Genomic DNA, 27,851 nt, shown 5'->3' on the forward strand with positions numbered 1-27,851 from the left:
AAGAGTTTATGGAATTTATACAGAATAATAAAGAACAAAATTCAACCAGCAGTCAACACTGGCATTCACATTTATACAATAATGAAATTAAAACCAGTTGACAATGTAAATGACAAACACACAACAGGTTCATCTAGAGGCAAAACAACGACTTGAACTTGATGATACACATTTAACGGTTTATAAAATTGCAAACATGAGTTTATTTATGCAGTGCAGTAACTAAACATCTTTTATTGTATTTGTTTTGCATGACCAACTTGGAAAAAACACTCAACTATTCCCAGCAAAACATTAAAAAAAAATATTGGGGCAACATACTAGCTACATTCCTAAACATTTAAATTAGTCTTCATATAAAATCATTAAATAATTAGATCAAAGAGTACTATGAAATAGCAAATTAAATCCTCATTTTAATGTTAAAAAAGAAAAAAAAAAGAAGATAATGCTGCATGCATTCATATAGGGCCTTTTCTGTTAAAGGATTAGTTCACTTCAGAACTAAAATTTCCTGATGATTTACTCACCCCCATGTCATCCAAGATGTTCATGTCTTTCTTTCTTCAGTCAAAAAGAAATGAAGGTTTTTGAGGAAAACATTCCAGGATTTTTCTCCATATAGTGGACTTCACTGGGGTTCAACGGGATGAAGGTCCAAATGTCAGTTTCAGTGCAGCTTCAAAGAGCTCTACATGATGCCAGATGAGGAATAAGGGTCTTATCTAGTGAAACGATCAGCCATTTTCTACAAAAATAAATAAAAATTATATACTTTTGCTCATCTTGCGCCACGCATTACGTAATCATGTTGGAAAAAAAAAAAAAAATCACGCGACGTAGGCAGAAGTACCACGGTAGGGCGAAAAACTCCATCTCATTTTCTCCTCCATCTTCAAAATCGTCTGACATTGTTGTTTTACCTTCTTTTGTAAAGGGTGTTTGACTTCGTCTTTGCACGTTCGCTTTGTAGACACTGGATCGGTACTCTCGCCTACGTCACGTGTGACCTTTGTAACATTACGTAATGCGCGGCGTATCTCAGAGCAGTGCAAGACAAGCATTTGTGCTTAAAAACGTATATACATTTTTATTTTATTTTTTTTAGAAAATGGCCGATCGTTTCGCTAGATAAGACCCTTATTCCTCATCTGGGATCATGTAGAGCCCTTTGAAGCTGCACTGAAACTGACATTTGGACCTTCAAGCCACTGAACCCCAGTGAAGTCCACTATATGGAGAAAAATCCTGGAATGTTTTCCTCAAAAACCTTAATTTCTTTTCAACTGAAGAAAGAAAAACATAAACATCTTGGATGACATGGGGGTGAGTAAATTATCAGGAAATTTTCATTCTGAAGTGAACTAATCCTTTAAACAAATGACTGAATTGACAGAAAAATCATGTAATTCAGATATCTTAAACTATAATTTCAGGTTCCTATTTTATTTAGATATAAACATGGGAGTTTTCCAGACAGATTAGACATCTTCAATCCAAAAACAGGCTTGACCAATGCCTGAAAAATCGGTTTTGAAGGTCTGAAGCTATCAACTTCCTCAGACATGAAACAATAAAAAGAGAAGGTCAGATTTGTGGTTAATTTCAGATTTGAAATCAGAGTTTAAAAAAAACTGACATAATAAAAGTCACATAGTGGTTAGAACATGTAACAATATAGCTGCTTAAACAATATTACCCACAACGTGAGAAATCTAAAACCCATCTGAGTGTTTGATTAAAGTCTCACAGTGAAGGTGTCGAACCATCTGAATGGATTGGCTTCTTGAATCACTCAGACACGTGGTGTTTCCAAGCTGAACACTTTCACCTGAGATGGCGGTTTCAGCAGGGCGTTCGGAAGAAACGCCCGCAAATAATAACACTGTACTTTCACCGATAATCGTCACCATATCAAACAAAGCAGCAGGAGTACGGTGAGCAATGTCGACTCGGAACGTCACCGTGCCACTGCTGAATGATTTACTAAAACTGAACGGCTAACAACTACATTTGTTCTGGATAATCAGGTGAATCTCACGAAAACTGTCAAGAAATCTTCAGGTCACCCTGAAAATCAAAAGAAAAAAAATTAGAAATTGTATTTTGCATAAAGCAGCAAGAGAGCTGCACTTTTTTTTGCATTGTGACATTATTTTCATTAGAATTAAGCACATTTCTCTAAAGTCTCATTAAAAAAACATTGAAAAAACTATATATAATTTAAATTACAAAGTAAAATTGTAAGCCTACATCACTGTACAGAATTTAATTCAAGAATTTAAAATGATTTATTTGTTTGTGTGGAAAACAAGTTAAAATGTCACATTTCAAAAATCTTTATTGTCCCAAAAAATAGGATTCATTTTCTTTATGCAAAATTTAATTTCTTTTTTTTTTTCTTCGGATCTTGCATGGGGTGAAATATAATCGCAGAAATATTCACTTGTTTATTAAATTAAAAAAAAAAGTCACAAAAAATATCACCATAAACTTCAGAAGCCACAAATGGACTGGCAGAAACAATACCCAAGTGCGTGAGCACCGTCGAACATCATGACAGACTGAAAAAGAGTCAAATCCCAGTAAAAGTTGATCAGTGGTGAGCGGAGTGATAGATCAGTTCAGGAAGGGACGTTACAAAGACAAAAAGGGAAAAAAAACGAGTAACACACAATTCTAAAACGACACATTCCTGATTCATCGCTTGTCTATGTACAAGGGCTCACTCAGAGTTGGAGTGTTCTTGTTCTCAAATCTCTTTTTCCAGACAAACACAAGCATACTGAAATCCTGTAACAGTGCAGTTATCTCGGCTCCTTTTCCAAACGGATTAAAAACAAACAAAAAACAAGTCATGCAGTTGCTGCGATCTAAATAAAACCCAGCAAGCCAATGAACAAAAAGAGGCAAAATACAAAAAAATAAAATACTCTTCCAAATCCATGCTGCATGAACGCAGACTTGGGGGCTCAAATGTGAATTCTCAAGGGTACGTCCAAGTCCGACCCTTCATAAAGTCACCACGGTAACAGCATCTCAGTCCAGCAGCCAGAATAAGTCTGAACGTGACTTCAGACGCAATACTAAAAGAACACGAGTTTCCACAGGCCATTCCCACCCGACACTGTAGTGGTTTTGATTTGATCACTGTAGTGAAAAAGCAGCATCAACTTAAGAGAGACTGAACTTGACCACATGAAATGATATTTGTTAATTTTTTATATGGAAAAAGTGATTTTTTCCTCCGTCAAACTTTGTTTCCGTGGGTTTGTTTTATTCTCAGAGAGGGGTGTGAGTCTCTGCTCATATCAGGCCTTCAGAAGTCCTCTCCATCTTTCCTCCAGCGTGTCCGCTTTAGGCCTCAGAGCCCAGAGAAGTTCTGGTGGGACTGGGCGGCAGACGGGCCGCAGCGCTGTGCTCCGTCCGGAAACTATATTCATACTGACACAAATATATACAGAGAGACACTGTTAAACACGCCATCTGAGAGCATATTTCATAGCAAACGCTGACCTCTAGTGGCTCAATCAAAAACAGCTACACAAATTGGTACTGCAGCACACAATTCTAATAATCTAAAATTCAAAATTATATGAAATATTAGGCAAATATATTAAATTATATATTAGGCGAAATGCAGTATTTTGTGTGTTTGCCCTTCAGAAATCATTCTAATATGCTGATTTGCTGTGCGAGAAACATTTATCATCAATGTTGAAAACTGCTTATTTTTGTAGAAACTGTGATATATTTTTTCAGGATTCTTTAATGAACAGAAAGAACAGCATTTATTTGTAATAGAAAGCTTCTGTAACATTATAAATGTGTTTACTGTCACTTTTGATAAATTTATTGCATCCTTGATGAATGAGGAACTCAACTGGACTCTCCATTTTCAGAACATATATTTACTAAATGATTAGTCAAATCCTCCATAAAACCTATTTTAACATTCATTGTAAACAATAACCATTAATCATTGTAATGCACAGCCTTTTTAAATTTGTCCTGTTTATATTTTAAGCACACAAAATTGTTATGGTTGAAACTCCTCCTCACCTCTTTCTCAATCTCTGCAAGTGATTTGATTCTGATGCCCATTAGATCCACCTGCTGCAGCTGAAATACAGAGAGACACAATCAGACCAACAACAACACAAAATTCTACTCAAAGTCCAGATAAGGTCTTGTGCTAGTTATAAGTTATAAGTTAACTAAAATGCATTATTCTCTACTGCCAAATAGTATTTTATGCTTTGACGTATTTTGTTCAGTTACATCTATATCTAATAGTACAGTTTATTCTTTGCAGCCTACAGACTGTTCAAGAGTTCATATGAAGTATGAAAACAGACTCACATCACTGGAGGCACACGCAAACTTCTCCGAAATCATGAAAGGCACTCCATCCATAGCTGAGAAGTCAAAAAGTCAGAGTTAAATAATGTACACTAGAAAGAGTTAACTGCACAAAAAGCCACAAAATGTTAATAAATCAATGAAATAAAATTTGAATGGATATGAAAAGTAGGCCTGTCATGCTCATGAATTTTGTGCTAATGATTAATTGTCATACAAATAAATTGCGATTAACGATTTAATTTTGTTCTGTTCTGTTCATGTAACTTATGGTGTAAGCCTAATACGTTATTTTGATCCTTGGAATCGTATATATAGTACATTAATAAAAATTATAATAAAATAAGCCCACAATTTACTCTGATTGCTGTGAAAATTAATATAATATAATATAATATAATATAATGAAGTGTGATTCTCAATTTATCCAGAATCAGGCAGCAGTAATGAATGTAATTATTATAATATAATATATAATATAATTAATACAATATAATATAATATAACATAATATAATATAATGAAGTGTTATTCTCAATTTATCCAGAATCGTGCAGCTCTAACATAACATAACATAACATAACATAACATAACATAACATAACATAACATAACATAACATAACGAAGTGTGATTCTCAATTTATCCAGAATCATGCAGCTCTATAATATAATATAATATAATATAATATAATATAATATAATATAATAAAGTCTGATTAAACCCACAAACCTTCATTTCGTATAAAGGAAGACCTTCTTTATGTACTTTACAAAAGTGTTTTGTTACATTCTTTGGCAAAAAGTGATTGAAATTTAAACTGCACAATTATTGCAGATCTCTCAAATAATTGTGATTAGACTGAATAACCACGATTAGATGATTAATCAATAATAGTGAAATGCCTAATGAAAAGTCAACAAAATTACTACAAATTACCTAAGTATTTGTAAGTCATTTTGGATAAAAGCATCTGCTAAACGATAAATGTAAATAAAACTAAATCATTACTGAGACATACTTTTTCCTCACGAATGTGTGAAAATGAGAAGCGTGCAGTGAGAAATGAGAGCTCAGAACAGAGAAGAGAAATTCTGACTCATCACTGAACACCATCTGGAACAGTTAAACAGATTCCACCTCGAGAAGGGTTTATTATTACATCCCTAATGACAGCAGTTATGAATCCACACGGACACTCTGGCCGCCACTAAGAGTGCTGATGGGATTTCAGACAGAGGATTATTACATGCAAATTTAACCGAGCCCTTTTTCACTGACCTTCATTTCAAATGTGAGGTGCTCACGTCTTACACCTCAAGCAGTCAGCAGATTCTACTGCATCTATTGATGCACAATAGATCCAATATATAATACACTACCGTTCAGAAGAAAGGTAGTGTATACATAGTCCATGTATATCTTATAGCCGATACTTAAAGATTAATCGCATGCGTTAACGCGTTCATTTTGACAGCCCTAAAGAGTAAACTTACAGAGTGAACTCCATTACTGATTTCTATTTCTACTACATATCATGAATTAATAATTTATTTAATTTGTAAAAGCATGTAATTTTCTAGTCTTAGATTACAGTCCTCTCTTCTCGTTAGCGCTGATGGGATATTGAAGAGATGTTTTGAAGGTGTTCAGTTTGGGTCAGGTGTGTTTTGTGTGGTTCTGGTACCAGAGATGGCATAGAGGTTGGAGTTCTGGTGTTCAAAGTCTGGTCTGGTTGTGCTTTTTCTGAAACATGCCGGCAGGGTCATGGATATGTGCCTATGAAGAAACAGAAACAGAAACAGATAAAAACTTAATCACTTAAATAAATATTCATCATATCCTCCTTCAACCTCAATTTCATCAGAGCTGTTTGTGTCTCATCAGCTCATATGCATTAGAAACTGTTATTTTTCAGGATGAACCATAAGCAACTGCTCCAGTAACATGGTCCCTGCTGCTAGCACACATTCAGATAAAGCTGTGCATTTACTACAGATCCACTGCTGTAGGTCTCATGTGCAACACCCACCATTAAACACTCATAATATGACTAAATCACCACACACGACTTATGCACTTCCCAGCACAACTGTTGATGTTTTCAGTATGTAGGTGTTCTGCTGGCGGCTGCAAGGGAAACTCCACACATACCGAGTCATGAGGAACAAATCGACTGTATCCACCTTTTTCCTAATGAGCTTACTGTGTTTTAGATTATGGGAGGTACTTCCAGTTTGGGGAAGTTCCACTCAAAAAGACTAAAACAAATCAGTAGATGCATTACAAATAGGGCTGCCCCCTAATAGTCAACTATAAGAGGCTTAGGCCCAATCCCAATTCTATTTTATACCCCTTTGCCCTTCCCCTTGCCCCTTGAAACAGAGTGGCAAGGTGTAGGGGTGAAAATATTCCCCTAAGAAATGGGACACCACTACTACACCATTACACACATCATCACCCCTAGTTTCTTTTATTAGTGTCCTGTAACATTTAACCAGTATGAACAGCAATGAAGTGCGCATATCAACAGAAATCAGGTGCGAGCACGTTTAACAGATTACTCACTCCCAACGTTGTTCTGCGCTGTATTTTGGACGGTGCTCAGTTTCAGTTCGAAAACATATGAGCCTTCGAGTTTCCCAAGACCGGTGAAGCCGCTTTTCCATCGGGCCAAGCTGTTTGTTTAACCGTTCTATTCCGTGCCGAGCCGGCCGGTACAAATATGGTTTTGTTTTCTACTGTGGTGCTGCTCTTTGCAAAGTAATACAAAGGAGTCAGTTGTTGCCTTGGTAACGCAAGAGTTTACATACGATACAAGATGTAAATAGCGACTGCACTATGAAGGATGACAGGATATTTCTTTTAATTGTATTACTCATTTGTATTCACATCATTCAAATAGCGCGTTTAGCAAGCTACGGAGAAACTGGCAGCCAGGTAACATAAGTGATTGATCCTGAGTGGGAAATATCTCTCCCATGATCACTACACGCATTCTAGCAGCACGATAGTCTGTGTATGCAGGGAAATTTCTCATACCCCTTCATTTGAAGTTTGGTCCCGAAAAATCTTCATTTGAAGGGCTATCTGGCCCTTCCCCTTACCCCTACCACTACAGCCAAAAGAGAATCGAGACACCCCTACCCCTTCACGTGAACGCACAAAACGAAGGGGTAGGGGAAAGGGGAAGGGGTAAGGGGTAGAAATGGGATTGGGCCTCAGTCGACCAAGATTTTATTAGTCGGTTAGTCGCAGAAAAAAAACTCCACAGGAAGTGGCAAAGTCACGCAGTCTGTGAGGGACAGATTGTTGAAGGCGGGTCCTTGTGGTAATTACAGTATGTCGAACAGGAAATCCAAACTTTTGCCTATCATCCATCGACCTTAAATATAGCTTATCATTTGAAACATGTAAGCAGTAGCAACTTTACATGGCTGCTCACTCTAGCGTTAACCTAGATAAATGTGTGCTATTATATATCCAAGTGTTCGTGTGAAGCGTGGAAGGCAGCTAAAGTATAGCACGCTTTACTGCACGACATGGAGACGCCGGCGCGATCACTTGCACTTGTAAAAATGAACCGAAACTCAGCATATAGGCTACTTGCCTCACAGACATGAGAAATATATCTAGAGAAAGCTTGAAACGTCTACTCTTAAATGAACCAGTTCGAATCGAAAACAAATACTCTCTGATTATGTAATCCATAAGAAAGATGCATCTCTCTCTATAGGAATCTTATCTTGTAGAATGCACGCTCAGTTTTGCTGCTCCCTATTCACAGAGTACATGCGATCGCGAATTCGAAAGCAAAAGTAAAACGCGAGCTCCCTGATGCAAATTAGGTTGCATATAATATCCTGTCTCCCAATATCAAACCTTAGGCTGGACTGTGTAGTTGTAACCAGTTCTTACTCTGGTCTCTGTTTTGGTCTCTGTTTGCACTTTGAATACTGAGAGAGTACTTTGATTTTGGTCGCACTTATTGTTTGCACAGAAAAAACTGGGTTATTTATTTTTATCTCGTCTCGTGAGCTAAGTGTCTCGTCACACCCCATTAAATAGTCAACTGATTAGTCTATTTTTCTGCTTTATGTCTGTTTTTTTTATTCCAAAAAAAGAAAGATCCTATTTTCCATGATATGACCTCTCAATTGTTATGTAACGCTGGGAGAAAGAGTCCAGTCATACGTTCGGGGACCACAGACCGAGACGGTCACTCCCTTATTGAGATGCATTTTTAGTTATATGACTTCACTGCAATTGTATCCTGTTATATATAATAGGATCACAGGCAGACAGTAGCAAGAGAGCAGACAGACAGAGAGGAAACCATGAGAGGGAAACAGCTGGAACAGACACTTTCCCATTTGGGCCAGAAAAAGCTCCAGGCGTACAAACCCTGACAAACAAGCCCGTAAACATCAAGTATGTGAGAAAACAAACATTTTACACAAGAATAGCACGTGAAAGCACTCTTAAATGTTTCATTAGTTCAGTTATATCATGGAAAACAGGATGTTTTTGCTTATTTTGATTAATACTTTTATTCAGCAAGGATGCATTAAATTGATCAAAAGTGACAGTAAAGACATTTATAATGTTAAAAAATATTTCTTTTTCAAATAAATGTTGATCTATTCATCAAAGAATCTTGAAAAAAACATGCATCACTGTTTCCACACCAAAAATTAGCAGCAAAACTGTTTTCAACATTGATAATAAGAAATATTTCTTGAGCAGCAAATCAGCATATTAGAATGATTTCTGAAGGATCATGTGACACTGAAGTCTGAAGTAATGATGCTCAAAATTCAGCTTTGATCACAGGAATATTTACATTTTAAAATGTAATAAAAAGATCAGTTATTTTAAATTGTAATAATATTTCACAATATTACTGTTTTTACTGTGTTTTTGATCGAATAAATACAGCCTCGGTGCACAGAAGAGACTTCTTTCAAAAACATTGCAAAAAAACTTAAAAGCAATTATTTTCACCATCAGCCAGCCAATTGTTTAAAAACAGCCAATGAGAATAGCCGATTATATACTGTTAATCAAAAGGGGCCGGAAAAACATGCCGGACTGCAACTCATACTGTGTGTGAAGAAAATTAGTGTCTCGTGTTGAAATTAGGGCTGAACTGAACTGAACTGAACTTGCTTATAAGTACAGCCTATATGGGGACTTTATGGGATATACTATAACTATATGGGAATTCCTGAAAAACCACAACCTCATTTATTCCAGAATCTAAGGAATGCTATTCTGCATCCGCTGATTAACAGTGTTTTTCCATTCCATGTTTCTCTTCCTCCTCTCAGTTTGTCTCTCTCTTTCTATTCTGCAGCTGTCGCAACAAACGTAGTTCACACTCCCTCAGATGTTCAGAAATTCACAAACACGTACTTGGGCAAGACTGGCGCTGGAGTGGAGTTGTTGGTGACAGTCTGGATGTTATTGGTGGTGTTGGTGGTGGAGTTGTTTTGTATAGGTGAAGAGTCCTGGGTCCGTGGCACCTTTCCCATACGGTACCAGATCCCCATATTGTTCAGCTCTCTGAGAAGAAATACAGAACTAAAATCATTTCACCAAAGTATAAATTATTTATTCAGGATGAATTAAATACTCAGAAACACAAAACACAGATGTGTTTAACTGGAATAGTATCAACAAAGACAGAAAGTGCTTTGGAGATCTCAAAGTACAGCCGGAGATACACAGATACCTCAGGCTGAAAAATACATAAAAACAACAGTGTTTTAATAGGTTTCAGCCTTATGACAATATTTAAAGATGTTGAATATTGCTCTGATATTTATAATGATTTGTTTATTTGTTTATTTATTTTTTTCAGTAAGTGGAATGATAACAGAACACCTGCATGTTTTATGGGGAAAAAGTAAAACATTATGATTTTAATGAGAAAAACAGTTTTTTAAAACAATTATTTTTTCCATGGAGGAGCCATAAATTACCATAAAAAAAGTCAGATTAGATTATATATTTTTACTTTTTACCAGAAGTAAAAACTATTTTAAAAAATTGTTAAAATATTATTAATATATAAAAATATTTAATCATGAAACTCCATAAAAAAATAGCTAATAAATTATTATTCTAATATATTATCATTATTTTTAAATATAGTACATATAATAAATATAACAGCAATATTTATCTACACACACTAAAACATTTAAATTCATGCAAAATGCCATGGGGACTTATTTTGAAATCTTAACTCACCAAATATAAAGCTGTTAGGTCACGCTGATGTCCCCTAAAGTTATTTAATTTTATATTGCCAATAGTATTCTGTACAATACTAATAATTTTCTCACTAAATACAAACAAACTGTCCTTTAAATATATCAGGAAGACAGTCTAGGTATAGGGTTGTCAAAAGTGCAGACTTCGGTACCAAGTCGGTACTGAAATTTTAAAAATGTGACGATACCAGCATTTCCCCTTAGTATTTTGATCGCTGTTGAGCAGATTCTTAAACACCTCTGATTGGCCATTGTGTTCACACGCTCAAAAGATTTGTCTGTGATTGGCTACAATGATCAACACTTCAAAAAGCTGTTGTTAACCAAGCGCTTACACAGATACACACGGGAGCATTTGAAAGCAGGTGTTTATCAGGTGTGCCTGCTTTCAAACACTCCCGTGTGTATCTGTGTAAGTGCTCAGTGAAGAATGTCAACGATGTCTATTTACATGTTTTTGAAGCGTTGATCATTGTAGCCAATCACAGACATATCTGATGAGTGCGTGAACACAATGGCCAATCAGAGGTTTTTAAGAATCCGCTCAACAGTGCTCAAAATGCAAAGGGGAAATGCTGGTATCGTCACATTTTTAAAATTTCAGTACCGACTTGCTACTGAAGTCAGTACTATTGACAACCCTATCTAGGTTACCAGTTCTTGTGTAGAGTAACTGTGTGGAGTATTTGTGCAGCGTAACTGACCCTATGAACGTATACTGTGGCGGCGCCTGCTTAGAGCGTCCTAAGATACGGATATCACAGATGGCAGCTTCTGTGGAGTCTCTCGGGATGAACTTAATGCATAACCTCCTCTTCCTGAACGCCGGCTCCTCTGGAGAGAGAGAAAGAGAGGAGCAGGACATGTTAAAGAAAGTGAAAGGGAGATGAAGATCGCAATAGAAAGAGAAAAAAGACAGAACGAGGTCAGCACTGCAAATGAAAGAGGATCATTTTACACAATTGATTAATTATTTAACACAAGATAGGAACCAAATCCACAAAGGAGGTCTAGCTCTACTGCACGTCTAAAAGCAACTATATTAGTGGAGAACAAACGACCCTTTAACTCTGGTCTGGAATGTCACTGGTTTATTTAAGATACAATAATGGTTTCATATCTTGAGTGTCTCTGCAAACATACAGGGTGATTTCAGGAAGAGTATGAACTGATTACATTTAGGACTTGAGCCTGAAATATACAATACGCAAGTATGTGAACACAAACGCATCTAGCTATGCAAGCTTGATTTCACGTTTTGAATTCTGAACACTTCAAAGTATTTATATTTCAAACTCAATCTACGATGCAATGCATATCAATTATGTAAAGATGTTTTAGAAAATATGTTTTTGGAGGTGCATCAGTTGTGATTTGGCTGAAATAGCTGGAGAAAGCTTGTAAATGAACAACAGGAGATATGTGCTCTTACGTGTGTCCACAGTTTCCTGAATGGGAATAAATCCCACAGGCAGCGTGTCTTTGATGTCGATGAGCTTCATGTCTACGAGAACATTTCCTAAATGACTCTGTGGAGAGATACAGGAAGAATATACAGGAGAATGTCAATAGACAACATCTCTAGCCATGCCCTTAGTTGCATGCTTTGGGATTCATTTTGTATTTGTAACACATAAGCATACAATATTTAAAAGCATCATCGTAATAATAATAGTAACGTAGTCAAGGTTTCTTGTACCAAAAACAGAAGTAATTTAAAACCAGGAAAAAAGTAAAACCACAAACATTGTATTAAGGTTTTTTTCCGCTTTGGTTTGCCTGAGAAGAATGAATTAGACTAAACCCTGCAGGGACAGAAGGAAGAGGAAACAGCTTTGTTTTCATGAACAAAAAGAAATTGTCTAAAAACACAAATAGCACAGATCCTGTAACATATTACAGAGAGCACTTTGACTTCAACAAGATATTACATTAAATAAACACTCTAGCATGAACATGCTCTGGATATTTTGAAAAAATCATCCCCGTTTTTGGCCTTCAAACTGAAGTAGCTCAGTACTAAAGAATGTTTAAGCAAATAGGGTTGTGCTATATTGTAAAAAAATGTTGTTAGGCATGACATGTTTACTGGCTCAAGGGTGGGACAACATGTCACTCACATGAGACTGACCAATAGCAAACAAACCACAACAATCCAACCATCCAAACAATTCCTCATGGACAAAATCAAGCCCGGCCCTACAGTTTTTTTTGTTTGAGAAGCCATTTCACTCAGATATGTGTCACAACAGGGGGAAAAAAAGTCGATTGGCACTTTAGTTTCATGCCAACTTTAACAAATCAGCATCTTGGACTAGAAATATTCGTAAAATGTTACCATGATTCAAAGAAATCTCCTCAATTATCTGATAAAGAACTGAAGACATGACTCACGTTCTCTTTGGAGAATGCTCTGGTGAAGCACAGATAGCGGGTCACCTTGGATTTGAACAGGCCGTCTTTCCACAAGTCTGCATCAATCCCATCTGTGGTCTGTGCAACCTAAAAGGAATGAAAAGAAAAACTGATTTGATTATGCATTATAATACAATTGTTTTTCCATTTGCAAAAGGTTACTTGTTTGATTCTGTTTATCTGAGTACTTCATAAAGGAAAAACAAATAATTCATGCAGTATGACAGCTATGAGCCAATATAAACATTTATTCACATTAATAATTGATCAGAAAACAGGCCTGATTTAGTTAGAGTCCAAAATTAGTACCTAATTTAGGATTCTAAACTAGGATAGTCAGTTTATAACAGACTTTAATTAGCTTCTCAAGGGCTTCTGGGAAATTCCTACCCTCAATATATTAGTACAACAGATTAGGAAGAGTCAAAATTGTTTTCTAGGAGTTGCCTAGATGTACAACAAACTAGTCCATTAGTAAGGTTGACTACTGAGTATTTAGATTTGATGCTTTTAGGATGATAAATATAAAGAGATGCAACATCTCAAAATGGCTTTTTAGTTTAACTCTTTTATTGAAAATATAGCATTTGTTTCGACATATTGACCAAGAAATGAAGATGAGATCAAACAAAAGCATTCCTTAATCTCAGTCCTCAGAATGGCTTTTTGAACCTTTTTTGAGAAGTTCTGCCTATAAAAAAGCAACCAGGTTGTATGGAGCACATGGAGCTGGTTAGTGCCAACTGTACAGTTCAGTCCATCTCAACAGCAGTCAACATGCATGAATGCTCGATAAACAGCATGAGCTGCCCACACAAACAGCCACCCATCAGTCGTGCCATGGCAACTGGCTTCCCACGAGCTGCTCGACAAACATGACTGAACAATGAGCACGTAATCACACAAGCGTTAGGGAAAAACCACTGTCGGAAGTGACGCAGCATTAAGTTTTAGGGCTGGACATGATGATATGCTTATTTATACACCAAATATCATGTTATATACTATTAGTGTCAGTTATATTTTAATAAGAGAATGCACAGAAAAGAAGCCTGAGTGATGTTGGGATTCAAATGTCTGAGACTTGAAATGTATTAAACCTGGAAAATAAAGTTTTAGGAATTTGAAAATTCAATCTTCAATTTCCTGCACTATTTCTAGATGACTGAAATGTAATGTAATGTAAATTTATGACATTGACCATGTGAACTTAAAGTTCTTGCTTCCATTGAGGCTCAAGATGCTCTATGAAACATCTCAAATCAACCTGGAAAACATGATCATCACATTTGTTCATGTTGCTCCAGTGCTGCTGCTGTCATTAAAGCAAAAATGACAAAATCCAGATACTGAGATGCAAATTCATGTTAATTTTTCAAATACACTTTTCACTCACACTGATGACATAATTTGTCAAGAAAAAAAAAAAAAAAAAAAAGATTTCACACTGTATAGACCCCATTGAAGAGATCATAAGACTGAATATTGATTTATCTTCCAATTCTCTGCCCTTTGCACACTTTGCTTTGACAACTTGTTGCCCTTTTTTTCCAGGTCAGAGCACACAGCATCATGCAAAAACAGAGAGAGAGAAAAAAAAAAGAAATGAGAGAGAAAACATAATGCCAGTGGGTAAGAAGTGGATCAAAAGTAAAGTCAAGGCTTGCTAAAAATGGTACTTCCTTTATTCTGTATTTCCTGTGTCTTATAATAAAATTGTAACATTGCACCAAAACTTTGTCATTGTCCTGCTCAGTATCAGCTGACTTCTTAGTAGATATAAACAGAAGCCGCTAACCTTACAATTTGTTTAAAGGGGTCCTATGCAAAATTCACTTTTATAAGGTGTTTGAACACAAATGTGTGTCCACAGTGTGTGTAACAACCAGCCTATAATGGCAAAAATTAACCCACTCCTTTTTTTATAATCACCGTACATCATAAACAGTCTCTCCAAACGTGCGGTTCCAGATTTCCCCTACAGATTTAGCCTCGCCCATGACTAGTGACGATATGCCCTCTTAGCATAGATACTGCCCTGAAAGAGCTGCAGCAGTCCGCCATTTCGGTTTCCTCGCTGTAGCAGTTATATACAATGTCTGCGCCAAAAAAAAACATTACAGATGTTCTGTTATTGGATGTACCAACGGACATAAGAGTCTCCAAAGACTCTCTGCATCTGAGCCACTGAGGACACCGTGGTTGAATTTCATTTATGAAGGAAATGTGCCAAAGAAAATCGGTAAAGTGTTATATATTTGCGCAAATCATTTTACGCCGGACTGCTTCATCAATTCAACGCTGGATTTGCACAAAAGATTAATATGACGGCACATGCTAGTCGATAAGTTGAATCTACTTAAATCCACAGCAACTACATAAATTTATCCACTAACCATTCAGAAACGTCCAGATGCATTTCTAAAAGTTGTAACTTCTTCCTGAGTCTCTCCATCAGTGTCGACTCCGGTTTGAACAATGTAAGGCTGAACACTGCTACTGACAATCAACATTTTGGCTGCGTGAGATTCTCCAGCTTTGTTGTTGTGTATGTGGCGCACGAGCTGTTAAAGCTCCGCCCTCGTCTAGAAAGGGGGCCGGGAGCAGCAACTCATTTGCATTTAAAGGGACACACACAAAAATGGCATGTTTTTGCTCACACCAAATTTGACACACTATAATAAATGATCTGTGGGGTATTTTGAGCTGAAACTTCAGAGATACATTATTTCTGGGGACACCAGAGACTTATATTACATCTTGTAAAAAAGAGGCATAATAGGTCCCCTTTAAATGCCCAATCCCAAGAAAAATAATAATAAAAAAATAATAATAATGCTTTACTTTGAAAGCACCATTAATTAGCTAAATTAACAATTAGTGATGCAAAATACAGATATAGCACCCTCATAATATTCATAACATCTGTACCAATGTACAACTCAATTAGATGAATATTGAACTCCTTTGTTTGCCTACCTTTAAAGGAAATTTGAAATTGATGAAGGCAGTTTGATATTCAGAATGTAAAAAAACAATTACAGTGAAATTGCATTACACTGTAAACAACACACACATAATGCCTACATTCATTTGAACTAATTAAAAAACACCTTGGAAGGATATCTGACAAAGTGATGAGTCAATGTAGTCATTGAAGAGCTCAGACTTTAGGGGTTGTTCAAGGGTCAAACCTCAGACTTCTGTAGTTTGATTTTGAACAGAAAGAAAGACACAAGTAGCTCACTGTTAGTGTTGGAAACAACAGATTTCTCTCTCTTTCTCTCTAGTTCTGATGCGTTGCGTGTAGACTACAGCGATTCTGCCATTTGAGAAGACATTTTGGGGGTGGAATGGGTGCTATCAACAGACCCTGCTTTCACACACTCTCACAATCCACACAGGAAGCTTTGTTAAACTCTGGGCTGGAGTGACGACAACGACCGGGACAGCCAAAGGAAACACAACAACCCCACTGCATCTTCTGTTGCCAAAGTGCGAGTTCCTACCCAAAAACACACAAATGCAATGGTGCAAAAATGTTTTAACGGCACAAAACGTCAGAAACCAGGCCTGTGATTAGAAGTGTACTCTCTAGGGTGTGATATGACGCTCATGTCAGGCTATTCATGAGGTATCATGTAAACATTAATCCTAGTGATCCGATGCTATGCTGTGGCATTTTCCCAAAAGGTTTTGGGAAAACATTCTGAGGGAGATCTTACGCAATGAAACAGATGTTACAATGAGAGCAGAATGTTGACACTGTTCGCAAACGCATTCTTAAATACGTCTTTTTGATCCCCTTGATATTTCTGGTGGTATGATTATGTAGATATCGCCTGCATAGCTGTGAACCTTTAAACGTCAGGTTCTGGGAAAACAACCACACCACATACAGATCGTATTTCTCCCAGCCTGTTAACTGTGAACGCCTCTGAACTGGGGCCGCCATGACCTGCAACTGAGATCAACATGGTTTGCGTACACTAGGCATGGGCCGGTTACCAGTTTCAAGGTATACCGCGGTTTGAAAACGTCACAGTTTCAAAACCACTAAATTTTTCTGTGATACCCTTCCTGCGGTATGAGCTGTTTTTTTATGTCGCATCAAAGACGCAAAGTGCAGGAATCCTCCAGGCTGTGTGCAGCGTAGTGAGTAACACGACCCCTCCCCCTCTGTTGGTGAGAGCAGTCAGTCAGTCACCTGTGTGTGTGTGTGTGTGTGTAAGATGGCAGAAGGAGGTGAACCCCTGAAACTTTTTCCCCCATCGAAAAAGATGAATTGAAGTGGCTGGTAACTGTCTGATGAGTGAAATCGCAAAATAGCCTGAACAATTACTTAATAAACTGCAAAATGTTATGTTTTCTAATAACTTTCTTTCATGCACGGATTGCTTCTGACAGAGCTGCACGAGCTCACAGCGTGATCTTAGCATGATCGCCAGGGTTCAAAGCACCAAATGTGAGTAAAAATCAGCGCTAAAACGCTTATTCACCAGTTGCCCAGTAACTTTTTATGAATTTTGACAATGCATGGATGTGAGAATGTGATGTGTCTTAGTGCGATCATCAAATCGCAACGGTTGTGATGTAATTATAGAAATATATAGAAATACAGAAAATAATTCAATTTCTGTTCTAATTATTGACTGCAGGTTTAGGCTCACTTAAATGATGGCATTTATTTTATTTATATAATTTTAATTTAATTAAGAAGAATTAAATTATTTATTTTAATTATTTAATCTAAAATATATGTTTACTACTTTTCCAAATATTCTATGTTGCTTAGAAATATATTGTGTTCAAAGGAAAAAAGTTGTTTTTTACCTAGACATTTTAAAATAACACATTTTAGAGCTGTAATTGCAATACCGTGATATTTTTGCTTAAGGTTATCATACCGTCAAAATCTCATACCGGTCCATGCCTAGTGTACAGGTCTACAAGGCCCTTTGTTGATATTAACTCTTAAGAGAAATTCATCTAACATCCTTCTAGTATTACATATCAACAATTACAAAAGGCCTGTCATGTTATACCAGTCTGTTTTACCCATCAATGTAGACCAATGTGACATAGACATAGCTGTTTTACACATTGATGGAATGACAATGTTTGAAAACCTACTGATCTGCCTAGCTAGTCTGCATTTTAGGATGGTGATACAATAACACTGCGCTTTCACGAAAGCTTATCATTTGCATGTGTTATTAAGCATTGCAGTATATAAACAAAGTGATTTTGATGCACAATAAGCAGTGAAAGAGAACTCATTTCTCACATTTCCATCTGGGAGACAGTTTCTGAACGCTCACACCTGAAACGCGCACATAAAGCCACTGCTCACACAGTGCTTTGAACGGAGTTCTTTTTGGCAAATTTTTGAGCTTGAACGGTCAAATACACACACTTATGTGTCAAAATGCCCGCCTTTGCAAGTATCCTCATAAACAGTCATTTATGCTTTAAGTGAATGTAAACAGTTGAGAAAGAAAACACATGTGTATCAGTATATTAGATCAGTGTATTCAGTTTTAAATTGGCGGTTATAAAACTGCTGCCGTCTGTGCCATTTAGGGCTGGGCAAAAAAAACAAAAAAACAAAACAAAAACAAAAAAAAACAGATTTTGATTAATCTGTTTTTTTTTTTGTTTTTTTTTTTAAATGTGGTCGTGAAAGATCATGCGTGTTGTAGGCAGAAGTACCGCGGTAGGGCGAAAACCTCCATCTCATTTTCTCCTCCAACTTCAAAATCGTCCGACTCCGTTGTTTTACCTTTTTTTGTAAAGGGCGTTTGACTTAGTCTTTGCACGTTCGCTTTGTAGACAATGGGTTGGTACTTCCGCCTACATCACGTGTGACCTTTCCAACATGATCACATAATGCGTGGCGCAGAGCAGTGCAAGATGAGCATTTGTGGTTAAAAAGTATATAATTTTTTTTTTTTTTTTTTTTTTAGAAAATGACTGATCATTTCACTAGACAAGACCCTTTTTCCTCATCTGGGATCATGTAGACCCCTTTGAAGTTGCACTGAAACCGCAGTTTGGACCTTCAACCCTTTGGTAACTGTTGAAGTCTACTATATGGAGAAAAATCCTGGAATGTTTTCCACAGAAACCCTAATTTCTTGTCGAATGAAGAAAGAAAGACATAAACATCCTGGATGACATGGAGGGGAGTAAATTATCAGGAAATTTTAATTCTGAAGTGAAATAATCCTTTAATGACTGTTTACTTGTCTTTAATAAGCTTTGAAATTTATATTAGTTAGATAGTAGTTTTAGCTGTGGTATCGAAATTGGAATCGAGAATTGTTAAATTTCACTGGTATCTACAAATTTGGTCTCAATCTTATTAATTACAATACAGGGATACATGGGTCAAAAACAATAACTATTTTATTCATTTATTATAATTTTTGTGGTGGAGCCAGTGAAAACTGAATCGAATCGAAAATCGAGAATTAAATCAAATCAAATTGAAATCTTGTTAATTGGAATCTAATCAAATTGGGACATCTGTATTGATACCTAGCCCTAGTAAAAATGTAAAAACCGCCATCATAGTGGCCACTGAGAAACTCATATTAACCTATGACTAAAATACTGTCTAGGTAGGCAGCTCACTAGGTTTTTAAATACAGCCACAGTGTCTCACGTAGAAACAGCATGCTAAGCACTAACCCAACCCCCAAAAAACTATAAGAACAGATGTAATTTCTTAAAAAATGCTTTGGAGGAACAAAGAGTTTTACTTCCTTATGCACGCTACACTATCTTCACCATCTGCATGACTGTACTGTATAGGACACTCACCACATCATAGCCAGTGGGAGCTCTGTTTCTCGAGGCCACAACACCTACGCCAGTGATTGGGTCCATGGGCATCTCTGGCAGGGCGTCAGAAAGCTCCCGTACCTCAGGCATCATGGAGGAATTCTGCGAAGACAAGAGTGTTGTTAAAACATTTACACGCTAAACAACGAACCACTTGACAGAACATGCCAGATCAGTCTAAATAGTGTTTGTTTTGTCTACAAAAGCAAATCAACTTATCCTTTGTTAGACTTCACCCTTGGTAACGGTTGCTACCTCAGAACATCCCACAGGAATGGACTGGGGATTTCCATGAACAGCATGATTTTCAGTAGGATGTGCTAATAAAGTGGCATTTTTTCTGCCGTTTTCTTTAAATAAATTAAATTACGCAGCAAAAACTACAAAGACTACAAATCAGAATGGAGGCAAAAACTTCTCACATTGAACTGAAAGGACAAAGTTCATTTTTGAAAGCAATTACAAGTAAGAAAACATAAGTATAATGTTTCTAACATACAATCCATTTTTGTGAACACTAATGACAACAATGAGCTGAATAAATACATAAATGTAATGACATTTAGTTAATTTGCCCTGGAACACTGATATATATTTGTAGATGAGGGTGACACAATCCACAACATGAACTTCTCAACATTTATTTAAGGACTTGGAAAAGGAAAAAGAAAAAAACTATACACTCTGGGTTCTTTTAATCACTATTATGTGACCTAGAAACAACATTTTAGCATATTTTTTCCATTTAATTGTATACTATCCAAACACACAAATAATCTATAGCTTGTATGACACACCTATTTTTCATTATTTAATTAATTCCAGTTCATTTCCAATTTCGTAAGGCTTCACAGCATTGATGCCATTTTAAAATGACCTTTTAGTTTAAATATAAAATGATGCCAAATATGGCCTATATTGTTTGTTAGCAATATAAAAGAGATTCGAAAGTCAAAACACTTACTATAATGTTCGCGTTTACTCAAGCTGATACCCAAACGTTTCTCTGAGACAACAAAGCAGAATAAAAACATGACGGCACTGCCAAAACATGAAGACAAGCTGACAAATGAAACCAAGTCACTGTGTGAAAGACATGTTTGAACAGAGAACAATGTTCTGCAGAATAGACCAAGAGTTTAGATGGAAAGCACAAGAGGGTGGGGACAAACACTGAGCCAGACGAGCAACACATCCGACGAAAAACACGTCCTCTTATAGCCTTTCCTTATCACATATTCCTTATCAACTACTTCAAGGGAAGAATATCTTAATTCCAAGACTATTACAATTAGCAGGATTCTGATAATGAAGTCTGTTTATTTACTTTGAGATGAAACACACTTCCAGGGCATCTGAGTGCTTATAATGAACAAGAACTTACACGTTTCTCTAAAATTTAAATAAACATAAATGGGACTTGAGCTAAATAATGACACTATTATTACGAAAGAGAGGCATTCTGGTATCGTCTCCATTATGCTGCGTTTGTCTTTATCAGGAGACACTTCACAAATCAACTGATTTTGGAGTCAGGGTTTGTTCTTCCTGAGCATCTAAGGAGTTATGTAGTTGAATACAAATGATACACAGTCTTTGGATGGAGCTAAGCGCTTTGGAGGCAACCTTGGCAACCAGGCCTGCCCTCTGCGCTCTGCAAACAAGCCACAATGAAGCTGTGTCAAATCACTGGTGCACATGGAAGCAGCTTGCAGCAAAGCAAACAGCAGAGAGCGGCAAAGAAAGAGAGTGAGATCAAACTGAGAGCATGTGAGAACTCTGCTAGAGCCAAGACAGAGTGTTAAAAAAAAGGTGTGACATGATGATCTCTGGAGTCAACAGTGCAAAAACCAAACAGGAATAGACTGCATTTGTTAACAGGGAAGGAATGCAGTCCTTACAGAAAAGGAAATCATATATTCAATGTTAGTTTAATGTGAATAAAGAGTGCAACATCCTAAATCACTGATAACATAAACCCTTTTCAATAGGGCTGGACGATTATGACCTAAAATCAAAACCTCGATTAATTGAACATTTTACCTCGATTACGATTAGTGAACGATTATTTTTTCTTTTTTTTTGCCCTCATAGTTCACTTACAAGGTTTGTACTGTATTTATGCTTGACTATTAAAGGTGGGATATTTTTTCCTATTGAAAGAGTGATCTGACATAACAGCTCACTTTCAGCATTTATTTTATCTATGGTTCATAACATTTCTTACAGATTTCTGCTCGTTGTAAATCAGATAAATTAGCACAGTACCAGTATGTAATGAGAGCGATTGCGTGTGTGAATTAGTCATACAGTCTCTCTATTAATTGTGAAGCTGTGGGTTATAAGTAGTTACTTCAAAAGTAGAAAAATATATGCTATAATAACTTTTGAGTTTCTAAGCTACTTCAGTGATAAATCACAGGACAGCGCTGACAACTAGTTGCTGCTCCTCTCAGTGCGCGCGATCTTCACGTTTTGTGCAGCTAGTGTTCGTGCCACAATGCAGCTGTGCAAGCACGGTAGCTCAATATAATAATACACAACTGATCGTCTAAATTGCTTGAATGTCCAAACTGGCAAACCTTAAAACAGTTAAGTGAACTTAAAGTTTAGTGAAGACGCAAGGCTCACCGCTCGCGCACCGTCTGTGTGTGTTGACTCTGTGTTCACCTGCATGTTGACTGGACAGGGCGGAGTCACGTGGCTACACACGCGGTAGTATGTTTTTAAGTGGGAAGTATTAACAGGATTAAAAAAACGAAATAACCGACATGGGAAAATTACGTCGGTTAGAGGTTCTGAATTTCGGTTTCGATTACTTTCTGATTAATCCTCCAGCCCTACTTTTCAACTCATAATACACCCAACTTGGTCCAATTCAAGACTGTTCTGGACCAGAAAACTCTTAAACCTACTCAACCTTAGTTAGTTAGTAGCTGGTAGAAGTTAGCAGAAATGTGGTCTGGAACTGAAAGAGGATTACAGAACCCGGCCAAGGAAACCTGTTATGTAAATGGTGGAACGCACCCAACATCCATTCATTAGTATTGTGCCATTTATTCATTATTCATTGATATTCTGATAAATGGAGCCTCTCTTTATGATGAATATGATTTATATAGCCAGCATTGCTGGTCAGCAACATAGTGTTTTGGATGCTGGGCTGTGCACATTGAGCCTCCAAAATAGTTTAACCAGCAAGACCAGCACTATCACTAATTACTAACTAGATTAAACCAAGCAGGACCAGCATAAAAATACACTTTACATGCAAAATAATAATCTGTTTAAAATCAGATTGACAGTCCAATCAGACTAAATTAGGGATGCACCGATATGAACATTTTGCCCGATACCGATAACCGCTAATTCTTTATATTTGAAAGCCGATATATTGGACGATAAATCTAAATCAAAATTTTTACATAATTTTTGAGAGCCTGTTTAGGGCCCAATGTTTAGGGTTCATATAAACAGAACTTTCAGAATCTGAAATCGGACAGGATTCATTTCAACTGATGAAAATTAGTGCATTTAAACATACCTAATGAGTATTTGAATTGGATTGGAAAGTTTAGGGTACATATAAATAGTATACTTCCGGAATCTACAGACAGATTGGACTTGGATTTTGGATGAAAATGCATGTACACATGCATGTAGCCAAGTAGGACATATTCTTGAATCAACTTAGAATAATCTTATTAAACAATCAAATGTTGGCAGAAGTATGCACTAGTATTAGCAATAGGCTTTCCAATCCCTACTACAAAAAAGGAAAATTACTATCATCATGTTCTATTGGATAAATCACAATGAAGCAAAATTCATGCTAGTCTTTCCACCGGCTATGTCTAACCAGCATATATGATGAATCTTCATAAAGAAATGCACACCAAAGCAATTATCATAAAGAACAGATGCATCCTTCCTGAAACAGGAGAAGGAAAGGCTCTGCGATGCCCCTCGGACATTAGGGGCAGATCTGCTTTCATATCACTCATCTGCCAGGAGGACAGAGCAGCCTCAGATGGCACAGATGCTGGCACTGTCAACACACTGCCAACGGAGAAGTCTGGAAGATATTTCAGGGTTAAACAATAAGGACGGCCCGGAGCCAGACTGAGAGAAGCTTGGGCCAGTTGACAGAAGCTTCACTCGCCCAATCGGACCACTGTTGCATTTATGCTGTCAATTCAGTTTGCACACATGGTTTTTTGAGATATTTACATTTTTTAAGTTTTTCCTAATATAGTTGTTCAATAAACCTAGCATTGTATATTACGAATAAGGTTAGCTCTCTGACAAATTGCTTTTGTTGCTCTTTTGTAAGTTGCTTTGGATAAAAGTGTCCGCTTAATGCATAAATGTAATTCAACTTGTGCTAAAAGTATGTTGATAAAGACACTTACTTCTAGGCCAGTGAAAAAAAAATTCACAGAGCAAATCAAAATCTGATCTACTGTCCCAACTGTGCCAGTGGAAAAAAAATCCTTTTTGTTGAGCACTGCATGTGTTGGTTTTATTGCTTGTTCAATTTTACACCACCTCTCTAAGAAAACATGCTTGTTTTCACAGGTGGATGAAGCAAACATTGTCATGGGAAACTAATCAAATCCATGAGCACAGTTATACCAGCCACATCCACTCTATACGGATGGATGGATGGATGGATGGATGGATGGATGGACCTATAGATGGATGGATGTACCTATGGATGGATGGATATCTATGGATGAATGGATATACCTATGGATGGATGGATGGATGGATGGATAGATGAATAGATATACCTATAAATGGATAGATGGATGGATGGATAGATGAATAGATATACCTATAAATGGATAGATGGATGGATATACCTATATATGGATGGATGGATAGATATACCTATAGATGGATAGATAGATGGATATACCTATAGATGGATAGATGGATGGATAGATATACAGTACCTATAGAAGATGGATGGATGGATATACCTATAGATGGATTGATGGATGAATAGATATACCTATAAATGGATAGATGGATGGATGGATGGATGGATGGATATACCTATAGATGGATGGATGGGTATACCTATAGATGGATGGATATACCTATAAATGGATGGATGATGGATGGATGGATGGATGAATAGATATACCTATAAATGGATAGATGGATGGATGGATGTATAAACCTATAGATGGATGGATGGGTATACCTATAGATGGATGAATGGATATACCTATAGATGGATGGATGGATAGATGAATAGATATACCTATAAATGGATAGATGGATGGATGGATGGATGGATGGATGGGTGGAATATATGGGATATGATAATCCAAAGGAAAGTGAAAAGTATAACATGGAAGAACCCATAAACATTATGACAACAACTATACAAAAGGATATTTAAGAGTTTTGAGATCTGGTGCTAATCAAAATGAAATGCGTCAACACGAGTGGCACAAAATTTGGAATTAATCCAGGCCAGAGCATTACATATACAAAATACATACAAGATCCACATTTATCGTACAAATACGTTGAAGCTCTTGGTCTAGAAATGAATCACACATTACGGCTCCAAATCTCACAAACAAGAGCAGCATTCAGTAGAGACTCTGGCCATAACAACATGCTGATTATTCTAACTCATGCTGGAGTATCTGATAACAAAAAGACAGTATCAGGTCTTGCCTTATCAAATTCATCAGGCATCTTAGTGATAATCTGATCAGAAAATTCAATTTCAGCATTTTCAAAGAGCCAATCATAAGCATTACCTCTGTTTACACAGTCACTTGATTTCTGTGAATTTAATGACAACAGACACTGCATAAGCGGTTTATCAAACATCTGCAGAGTTTCTGTAGGTATTATAAAGGTTAATTTAAGACTTTTTAAAGATGTTTTAAGACCATGTAAAGAACATTTACAGAATCGAAGGGAATACAATATGTCAGTATGTTCTGTTCTCTAAACGTAAATGTCTACAAATACAACTTACAGCAGATATCCATTACCTTTTATTTCTTTTTTCAAAAAAAAAAGAAAAAGAAAAAAAAAAGTTTAAGCTAAACATAATTTTGTTCAAGTTTTCAAGACTTTATTTACATTTGCATTCTGATTTAAAGATGTTTAGATATGTATTTGAAAACAGGAAAAAAATACTGAGGAAGATATCATTTTTTACAATGCATGCAGCATTTAATGCTAATACATTATGAATTTAAGACTTTCTACTCTGATTTAAGACCTTAATTTGTGTTTGTGGGTCTTAAAATGTCTTAATTCACACTGAAACCATGATCTGAATCATGAACACAGAAATTTGATACTAAATGTCATAAATCTGATTACAAAGCAGACTGAATATTGCCCAATAGACAAGCAATGCTCTCCATAATAAATGAATATGTAGCACTTTATTAAAATGTCTATTCCCTCATAACCATGAAACACCTAAGTTTTTGTTTAGATATGTTAGATACAATCATTCATAAAGCAAATCTTTACAGTAACATTATCTAACGTTACTCAATATTTACTATCATACTAAACAATTCACAACTCTTTAAAACCATTTTAAACATTTATCTTGGTGTTATTATAATATCCTGAGTCCATAATATGAATAAATAACAGTGCTTTATATAATTTGGCTGAAGTCCAATTTTAGCCATTAGCATTAGCCGGCAGGTTGCTAGGAGACTTCATAGAGATTCTATACTTAGCCTAGCCGAGCTAACAAGCTAACCCAATTTCCTCAATATTCCTTATTCTTTTCAAGATTTGAGCAAAACGCAATTCAACCATTAAACTCCACATTGACTTAACTGTAAAATGCACTGCGTCCTTCCTTTTCGGACAAAAGCAGCTTTTCATGACCCGCAGCACACAGCGGTAGAAGCAGGCGTAGGAGCCGCAGGAGCCTCGGCAGCGCGTGAGAGCAGAGCGGACGGAGCGGGGGGGAATGCGGCGGGAAGAGCGCGAAAGCTCGGCTGAGAGAGAGCGAGAGAGAGAGGCAGCGGCGGGCGAAAGCAGCAGCGGAGCTAATAGCGCTAATGCTAATCGACGTCTCTCTTACCCCAATATATTTCACACAAATAGACAGACAGACGCTGCTGTTTGAAAAGATATACGCCACTGGTTCCTCTTCTGTCTGTCTTTACAGCTCACAACTGGACTGTTGACATTCCCGTTAATCAATTAATCCATTTCAAGGGATGCATTTCTCCTTAATTTGCCAGAGTCGTTTAGGGGTCCTCAGAAGCTGCCATTTCTAACCAGTCACTGAAACTGAGAGAGGGAGGGAGGGAGGTAGGAGTGTGAGTGAGAGTGTGTGTGTGTGTGTGTGTGTTGTTCGTGTGTTCTGTGGTTTTGTTGCTGATGTAGTTGTGAAGTCTTTGCTCTGATTCTGAATACCCAACAATCACCCACACAAACCTCCAATAATACTATTGCTGTAATGCAAAACTAGATTAAATCTTGAGATTTCAAGATTTAGAGGGTAGGCTATGTTGATTAATTAATAATTAACATTTTTATGAATAATTTAAGGTTATAGGCTCTTAGTTAAAGTAATGTGGTACTATGTTGATAGGGCTGTGCGATATGACGATATATATCGTTACCACGAAATAAAATGTCTATCGTTAGAGATTTTGCTATATCGTATATATCGTAGTATGTAAATATATTGCACTGTTGACACTTCAGAGTGATGAAATGCATGAATGAGAATATAAAGAGCGGGACGTGCTTGATGTTAAAAGAGTTATAAAGTTATTATAAGTTGTTATAAAGCGACGAAAATATTTTTGGTGCGCCAAAAAAAAAAAAAATAAAAAAAATAACGACTTATATACTGATGGCCGATTTCAAAACACTGCTTCAGGAAGCTTCGGAGCATAATGAATCAGCGGTTCGGAGCGCCAAAGTCACGTGATTT

At 36.8% G+C, this 27,851-nt stretch overlaps 1 protein-coding gene across 3 annotated transcripts; it reads right to left on the minus strand.

Annotated features, from left to right (window-relative positions):
- mvb12ba (multivesicular body subunit 12Ba) lies at positions 1 to 27,251 on the minus strand. Of its 3 annotated transcripts, XM_051894389.1 has the most exons (11): positions 26,988 to 27,251; positions 20,865 to 20,906; positions 19,880 to 20,002; positions 13,034 to 13,141; positions 12,072 to 12,168; positions 11,344 to 11,473; positions 9,777 to 9,926; positions 6,049 to 6,140; positions 4,363 to 4,418; positions 4,063 to 4,122; positions 1 to 3,444 (listed from the first exon to the last, which is right to left on the minus strand). In XM_051894389.1, exons 3-11 carry the CDS (start codon positions 19,991 to 19,993, stop codon positions 3,358 to 3,360), a joined length of 894 nt encoding a protein of 297 aa, XP_051750349.1. In that variant the 5' UTR covers positions 19,994 to 20,002; positions 20,865 to 20,906; positions 26,988 to 27,251; the 3' UTR covers positions 1 to 3,357. The 3 variants fall into 3 exon arrangements, with proteins under 3 accessions (XP_051750349.1, XP_051750348.1, XP_051750347.1); XM_051894388.1 differs by lacking the exon at positions 20,865 to 20,906; XM_051894387.1 differs by lacking the exon at positions 20,865 to 20,906 and having other exon boundaries at positions 26,738 to 27,251.
- Between the last annotated feature and the right edge of the window lie 600 nt (positions 27,252 to 27,851).

This window comes from Ctenopharyngodon idella, chromosome 5, assembly GCF_019924925.1.
Source record: "Ctenopharyngodon idella isolate HZGC_01 chromosome 5, HZGC01, whole genome shotgun sequence".
Classification (NCBI taxonomy): Eukaryota; Metazoa; Chordata; class Actinopteri; order Cypriniformes; family Xenocyprididae; genus Ctenopharyngodon; species Ctenopharyngodon idella.